Source organism: Colobus angolensis, unplaced genomic scaffold (genome assembly GCF_000951035.1).
Source record: "Colobus angolensis palliatus isolate OR3802 unplaced genomic scaffold, Cang.pa_1.0 Scaffold100, whole genome shotgun sequence".
In the NCBI taxonomy this organism is placed as follows: Eukaryota; Metazoa; Chordata; class Mammalia; order Primates; family Cercopithecidae; genus Colobus; species Colobus angolensis.
In genome coordinates, this window is record NW_012110920.1 from 7381602 (window position 1) to 7390065 (window position 8464).

The following is an 8464-nucleotide window of genomic DNA, read 5'->3' on the forward strand; positions in this document are numbered from 1 at the left end:
GCCTTGGCCTCCCAAAGTACTGGGATTACAGGCTTGAGCCACTGCGCCTGGTCAAGGACGGATTTTTGGTCTAGAGCTATGCTGTCCAGTACTGTAGTCACGGGCCACATCTGGATAGGGAGCATTTGAAATGTGGCCAGGTCAAATTGAGGTGTGCTATAAAGATGACATGTAAATAGGATTATAAAGAATTAGAAAAAGGGAACGTAAAATAACTCATATCACTGTTTAATATTGATTTCATATTGAAATACAATTTATATTGGAGTAAATAATATAGTAAAATTAACTTGACTTTTTTTTTTTTTTTGTGGCTATTAGACACTTCAAAATTTTAAGCGTGGCTCATGTTCTGTTTCTGTTGGGCAGCACTAGGCAAGATTTCATCATCATTCTCCAGTCTGCACAGGGTTCCTTGCTCCCACTAGAGGGAGATATGTTCCAGCCTCAGGAAATCTGAGGCTAGTGTGTAAATAAATGCCACTGCTTTTGAATGAACTCTTAAAAAAAGAAGCACCAAAAAAAAAGAGCTTAAGTTTTTGCTCTGTTTTAATGCCGTGTAACTCTGATGTTTCTAAAGGTTGCAGTTTGTGTGAAAGTGAAGCCAAAACAGAAGAGGGAAGAGACAGAAAGTTTTCGTACTCTCTTTGCCCTAATGAATTCAGAGGTTTCTGTTGCTTCTTTGTTGGATCACAGTAACTTGTCATTTGTTTGCCAATTGTTCCCTTGGACTTGAGTCTGTGTGTCTGTGTGCAGTGCAACACGCAAATAGGTGCATGCACACACACACACACAATGTGGTCTCGCATACAGCTGTCACAGAGAGGACCAGTGCCCTACTGCAATCACACACCTCCATGGCACACCCAGATCACTTGGAGTGCACTGTAGCTGGGGCTCCTGGAGGTGTGCCATGTGTACCCTGGGCTGGTGTGCAAGCCCCTCCCTTTTATATTGTTCCTAAATGTTGCCTGTGGTCTGACGCTTGGCTTGCTGTTTGCATCTAGTGTGTGTGAATCTGCCCCTTGATCCTACTCTGAACCCAGCATCATTTCATGATTATATTTTAGTGACAGCACTCTCTCCTGGGTTTCCTTCTGGGTAGCTCCTTTTTGGTTTCTTGTGGTTTTTATACTTTTGTTGATCTGATAAACATTAATATTTCCCCATTCTTGTCTATGTACTCTTTGTCCTTTTTTGGGGGGGAATCTCAGTCATTCTGGTGGCTTTGTCCCACCCTTATACTGAGAACTCATAAGTCTTTATCTCCAGCTTAGAGCATTCCTGTGAGCTCCACCCACACCCATGCAGCTGCCTACAGGACATCGCACCTCAGCATCAGCCCCCACAGCATTCCTTCCTGCATCAATTCACTCATCAGTACTATCGTAGTTTCTTATTCTATGTTTGTCTATCTTCCCCAGTAAACAGTAAGCCCCAGGAAGACAAAAGCCACACCAGTCTGGTTGCATTTCACTCCTAGTATCTTGTACTGTGTCTGGTTATTGTACATCCTCAAGAAGTGTTTGCAGATATTATTTTATCTTTTGTTTCAAATCAACTGTATTGTTTACTTATATACATGCTCATTACCATTATATGACTATTTTATTATATTTTGTTAGCATTATATCATAGTGGATCCAATCACCATATTTTGTGGCAAGTCTGTGTCAAAATGTCTTTCTTTTTTTTTCTTTCTTTCTTCTTCTTCTTTTTTTTTTTTTTTTGAGATGGACTCTTGCTCTTGTTGCCTAGGCTAGAATACAGTGGTGCAATCTTGGCTCACTGCAACCTCTGCCTCCTGGTTCAAGCGATTCTCCTGCCTCAGTCTCCTGAGTAACTGGGATTACAGGTGCCTGCCACCACACCTGGCTAATTTTTGTATTTTTAATAGAGGTGGGGTTTCACCATGTTGGTCAGGCTGGTCTCGAACTCCTGAACTCATGATCCGCCCTCCTCGTTCTCCCAAAGTGCTGGCATTACAGGCGTGAGCCACCATGCCTGGCCCAAAATTTCTAACAGCATGTGCACGTGGGCCATTTGCAGTAACCCTTCCCATGTCTTCCTGTGTTGGAAACTCTTCTCCCTTGCTCTCTCCTTTTGTGACCCTCATTACAAGCCAAATTTCCATCAGTGGCTCTATGTATTTCCAGGAACTTAGGTCACAGAACACTGGAAAGCAGGGTCAAGGAGTGTGGTATGTTTCCGTGCCTGCAGCTTAGTCCACCGGCTGCTTTTCCAGGACATAGTCCAATTCCTTTAGTGCTTCAGCTCTTCAGCCAACCCAGTTTTGTTTAGATTTGTGACTAACGAAGACTTTTTTTTGTTTGTTTTTTTTGGTCAGAACATGAAGAGGAGCTGGACCAGGAATTTGAGCTGGAGACTGATACTTTATTTGGAGGATTAAAGAAGGTACAAAGTGGATGAATAAAAAATCTCAGTTTTCAAACCTGTTTTCAATATTTCACATCACATGTGTATTTGGAGTCTATCCAGGTATCGTATTCAGCAACAATCTGGAATGAAGCATCCTTTCTGCTGTAAAGGTGTGAGTGTGCTGTGCTGGGGAAGGCATTCCCAGGGTCTGTATCTTCTTGTCCCCTGTTCTCTTCTGAAGATACCAGAAATGTGATTAACCTTATCAGTTAGGACAGTTTTCACTTTTGGAAAGCTCAGAAACTTCCTTCTTGACCTAGCCAGATCCATCAGAATCACATGTGGCCCCTGGACCCTCCTACACCGACTGTTGGCAGCTGCAGAAACATCTTCCTTCCGGCCTGAGTGTCCCTGGCTGTTCACGCTGCTGCACAGCGTGCTGGGAATTCACATTCCTCCTCCCTCTGGTGGGGCGGTGCCAGGGTGCTGGCTCGCTTGTCTTCAGCAGCAGCTCATTTTGTATTTTGTCTACTTTGGTAGCAGGCAGAGTGGCCACTGTTCTTTCATATACCTGTGTCTTTCTAGATGTGACCAGTAGCACGTCTGTGCTAGAGTATATATTCTGGGTAGGGTACCATACCCTTCTCTTCCAGTTGAGAGATGCCTGACTACTTTTTTCTCCCACCAGAACCCCTGTCCCTTTGAGGCTGGAGTTCTTCTCATTCTTCTCCATTCAGTTTCTTAGGACCCCATTTCAGTTATGACTTGGACCGCGGGGGGTCCAGGGCCCAGCTCATGGTGTGGGCTTCGGGCCAAGGCTAAGTATGGGCTGCATATTTGTTTTTCTAAGTATTTTTATATGTTTTTAAAATGTTATCAGAGCATTGTTTTTTTTTGTGTGTGTGTGTTTTCTATTTTTACTTTAAGTATGTAATATACCAAATAAATCATAAATTCATTCAGCCTTTTGTGGGCTGCTTGGGACATAAAAGGCACCTTGCATTCCAGGTTCTGAACATTCTGCTTGTGAGTGAACTTTTGCAAGACAGTTCATGTCCAAGTTGGGTACTGCCTGTACTCATATTTTTCTCCTGTTGAAAGTTGCAGATCTTACTCTAATTGTAACAAATACAGCTCAATTTCCATTTTGATTTGCTAGGGTAAGCCGTTCCTTTCTCCCAGCTCTGTACAGAGCCATGCATAAGATACAAGGCCCAGGCTGGGCGCGGTGGCTCACGCCTGTAATCCCAGCACTTTGGGAGGCCGAGACGGGCGGATCACATGGTCAGGAGATCGAGACCATCCTGGCTAACACGGTGAAATCCTGTCTCTACTAAAAATACAAAAAATTAGCCGGACGCAGTGGCAGGCGCTTGTAGTCCCAGCTACTTGGGAGGCTGAGGCAGGAGAATGGCGTGAGCCTGGGAGGCGGAGCTTGCAAAGAGCCGAGATTGCGCCACTGCACTCCAACCTGGGCGACTGAACGAGACTCCGTCTCAAAAAAAAAAAAAAGATACAAGGCCCATGTTTGTCTGGAACTAGGAAGAGTATCCTGCCCTGCATGGGGTGCCATTCTTGGCTTTCCTTGCTCTACCCACCAGACACTTCCATGAAAACTTAGATGTAAATTGAATTTTCATCCGTGGCATCCATTTCTAGATGGCTCTTCTTTAAATAAGCTCTTTTTAGGATTGTTAGTGAGACTGTAATGTGGGTAGTATTGTACTCACCTCAGAGATGAGGAAATTTAGGAAGCTTTGTCACAAAGTGGAATTTGAGATGTAATAGGAGGTAGCCTTTCTATGTCTCAGATCTATTCTTTACGAATATAACATTAGCGGATGTCTTACAGCAGAAAAAGAGGTGATTTTTTTTTCCTTTTAGAATTAAAATTCAAACATTTTAGATAATAGCGAAATATAGAATTATGTGCCAGGGGCAAAAATAAGCAGACACATTTGAGAGACTTTCAGCTGCAGAGGAGCAATGGTGAGGCAGCGTGAGAAAGGAAACACAGGGTGAGGCCCCAACAAGTTTTGGAGCTGCCACAGATTTCATTATCAAGGGCAGGCTCAGCCCAGTCATGTGTTGCTCTTCTAGACAAAGGGGCTTTGTCTTCACTGACTTCTCGGCTCCTGTCACTTCACTGGGTCAAGCCCAGCTGCTTGACTCCCTGCAGAGGCTCCAGAGCCCTCCAGAGATGACCACTTCTCAGTGCTCTCGACTCTCCACAGTGCTCTCAGTGCTCTCCACAGCAGCTCTCATAACAGGGCTCGGGTTGGCAGTGTTGTTGCTCAGGCCAATTCTGCCTTCACAGAAAAGTCCACGTGGCACAGGCACATACTCTGGGAGCTCCAAGGATTCAGTCTTTTGCCATCCTGACAAATCTGTCTGTCCATCCCTCTGTCTATCATCCATCTGCAGTGCTGTGAGCACCTCTCACCTTCTCATCTTTCTGCTTCTCATCACCTTGCATGTGGGGTGGGTGGTTTGGAGCCCTAGAATTTATGGAGGAAATGATGAGTCCTGGTGGATATCCAGCAGATGAAGGACATTGATATTGATCCTTAGGATCAAGACAGTCTTTGGTGAATATTTCTTTTCTTAGAGGCTATAGGAGGTGGCAAGCACATGCTATTTTGGTCCAAATTCTAATCAAAAGAAGATATTAGGTGTGACTAGAAATCATGACCTTTAGAAGAAAGTTTATGTTTTCTGACCAGCCCATCCCTTGAATGTTAGTCTACAGCTGGATTGGTAAACCTCAGTACTGCTGACATTATTATTATTATTATTATTATTATTTTTATTTTTTTGTTTTTGAGACAGAGTCTCCCTCTGTTACCCAGGCTGGAGTGCGGTGGCATGATCTTGGCTCACTGGAAGCTCTGCTTCCTAGGTTCTAATGATTCTCCTGCCTCAGCTTCCTGAGTAGCTGGGGTTACAGGTGCCTGCCACCATGCCCAGCGAATTTTTTTTTTTTTTTTTTTTTTTAGTAGAGCTGGGGTTTCATTATGTTAGGCTGGTCTCAAACTCCTGACCTCAGGTGATCCACTGGCCTTGGCCTCCCAAAATACTGGGATTACAGGCATGAGCCAACATGTCTGGCCGACATTTTATTTTATTTTGTTGAGACAGGGTCTCGCTCTGTAACCCAGGCTGGAGTGCAGTGGCACAATCTCAGCTCACTGCAACCTCCATCTCTCGGGTTCAAACATTTCTCTTGTCTCAGCCTCCCAGGTAGCTGAGATTACAGGCACACACCACCACGTCTGGCCAATTTTTGTATTTTTAATAGAGATGGGGTTTCACCATGTTGACTAGGTTGGTTCAAACTCCTGGCCTCAAGTGATCCACCTGCCTTAGCCTCTCAAAGTGCTGGCATTACAAGCATGAGCCACCAAGACTGGCCACATTTTATTTTTTTAAATATTATTATTTTTTTTTAGAGATGGGATCCTGCTCTGTCACCCAGGCTGGAGTACAGTGGTATAATCACAGCTCACTGGAGCCTTGAACTCCTGGGCTCAAACGATCCTCCTGCCTCAGCCTCTTGAGTAGCTGGGACTACAGACATGCACCACCATACCTGGCTAATTTTTAATTTTTTGTAGAGATGGGGTCTCACTGTATTACCCAGGCTGGTCTTGAACTCCTAGCCTCAGCCTCCCAAAGCACTGGGGTTACAGGTGTGAGCCACACTGCTTGGCCACTACTGACATTTTAGATCAGATGGCTGTTGTGGGGAGCTGCTCTGGACATTGTACAATGCTTAGCAGAATCCCTGGACTCTACCTAGTAGATGCTAGCAGCATTTCCTGCCCTAAGCCTTAACAATTTAAAAAAAGTGATCTGGGTGTGGTGGCTCACTCCTGTAATCCCAGCACTTTGGAAGGCTAAGGCCAGCAGATCACTTGAGGTCAGGAGTTTGAGATTAGCCTGGCCAACATGATGAAACCCCATGTCTACTAAAAATACAAAAATTAGCCAGGCATGGTGATGTGTGCCTGTAATCCCAGCTACTCCAGGGGCTGAGGCACAAGAATGGCTTGAACCCAGGAGGTGGAGGTTGCAGTGAGCTGAGATGGTGCCAATGCACTCTGCACTCCAGCCTGGGCATCAGAGTGAGACCCTCTCTCTAAAAATAAAAACAAACACAAAAAACAATTTTAAAAGTCTCCATGCATTGTCAAATGCCCCCGGGAGGCAAAATCATCGCCTTTTAAAAGCAGCTGGTCTATAATATTTAAGTGCTCTTAAATGACCACTCTCTTGGTCATGCCAATTTGCCATTCTTACCTTTGCTCATCCTGTTCCTCTTCTGGATTGGGGCTCACACCTTCCCTGTCTGGCCCTCACTCACACTCCAGATCATAGCTGGCTCCCTGTCATGGAAGCATTGCCTGAACCTCAAGCCGGCCTTGGTACTCATAGGTCCTGACACTTCCCTGCCTCTCTCTTTACTTCCTCCCACAAATACAGCTTTCAACGAGAGTGTCTCTGTGCTCAAGTCCATGTGGAGTGCTGGGGACAGTGGCGAACCGGACAGACAATGTTCCTATGCTAGTGTCTCCTACTAGGGACAGGCTGACCACAAATAAATGAACAAACAATGGCTGCAGACTGAGCTAAATGACATGAAGGCAGTAAACAGGGTGACAGGATAGCTCTGTTTTGGATTAAATTGTGTACCCTGTTATGAAAAATTGATTTGTAGAATTTTATTTGGTGTTATCCTTTCTCACATCGATTGTGGGTCCCACAAAAGCAGGGCTGGGATTTAATCATTTCTGTATCTTCAATGGCTGGAGCAGAGTCAGTGAGTATTTTGTTGAGTTTAACTGCAGGAAAGAGTGAAGTGCCAGGTTGCAGCGTGGAGGTGAAAGACATCGTCCTCTGTGCCTCTAGATAGCCATGTAGGTAAGCGGGCGAAGTGGGACAGTGTGTAGAGTCAGAGGAGGGAGAGACCACTCTGGGCACAAACAATCACAAACTGCCTCTGGGAGAAGGGGCTGCACCTTCACCTGAGCTGCAAAGAATGGGTAGGGTTTGGCAAGATCATCGGTAGAGGAAACGCTGTTCTAGTGGTGTCACTGTGGTTAGAAAAGGGAAGAACATATTAGGGAAATGGTGACTCGAAGTGAAGCTTCATTTAGGGCAGTGAAAGGGAGCTGGACCTGACTGTAGTCCTCCAATTTTTGACGATGTTCGGGTTTGGAGGATTACAGCCCCAATCAAGAATGCCTTTGAGCTTTGTCATTTCTTTGAGGGTAACGCTGACTGCACTTGCCGAGACAACAGATGCGGTGTGGGTGCTTGTGTAGGTGCGGCTGTCAAGGGCTGTTCAGACTCCATATGCTTTGGTTTTTGCATCCTTTTTTGTAATGTTTGTTCTTCCAGGCTGTCAGGGTAAAAGCGCCCCCTGACCCCCAGCCCCGCAGGCTCCAGCGTGCTGTGCTAGAGCCTGTGTGTGGCAGGGATGGGGCGAACCCAGTCTTGCTGGGTTCTGGCGTGATCTGTCGTCGTATTTGCCAGTCCCTGTCTGTTACTTCTTACTGGCCTTCTCTCTAGTGATGCCAGGGAGATAGGGGAAGTATTTCAGTGCCCATGTTGCTTGCTCGATGAAGTAAACATGTTTCTAGACAGTAGCATCTGAACCAAACTGATACAAATGAAGTTCTATGTCAGGTATATTGTCATTAATTTTTTTCATTTTAGTTAGGATTCAAGATCATAAATACTTGGCATAATAGAAAGAGCACAGGTTTGGCGTTGGATGGGCTTGAGTTCAAATTTGGCTTTGCTAGATCTGGGAAAACAATTTACCTCCTTTGTAAAAAAATGTATGTATTTTTTTTTGAGACAGGCTGAAGTACAGTGGCATGATCTCGGCTCACTGTAACCTCTGCCTCCCAGGTTCAAGTGATTCTCTTGCCTCAGCCTCCTGAGTAGCTGGGGTTACAGGCATGTGCCACCACACTCAGCTAGTTTTTGTATTTTTAGTAGAGATGGTGTTTTGCCATGTTGGCCAGGCTGGTCTCGAACTCCTGGCCTCAAGTGATCCACCCGTCTCGGCCTTCCAAAG

The 8464-nt window shown here is 45.3% G+C and overlaps 1 protein-coding gene across 9 annotated transcripts in view; it reads left to right on the plus strand.

Moving 5' to 3' along the window:
• Positions 1 to 8464, plus strand: part of HHAT (hedgehog acyltransferase) — a 352024-nt gene that overhangs the window by 35879 nt on the left and 307681 nt on the right. For 7 of the 9 annotated variants that reach the window (XM_011938280.1, XM_011938312.1, XM_011938271.1 and 4 more), the window contains one exon: positions 2348 to 2415. The exons of the other annotated variants lie outside the window; for them this stretch is intronic. In XM_011938280.1, coding sequence (XP_011793670.1) covers positions 2348 to 2415 — 68 coding nt within the window. The remainder of the gene's footprint in view (positions 1 to 2347; positions 2416 to 8464) is intronic. 9 annotated transcript variants of the gene reach the window in all.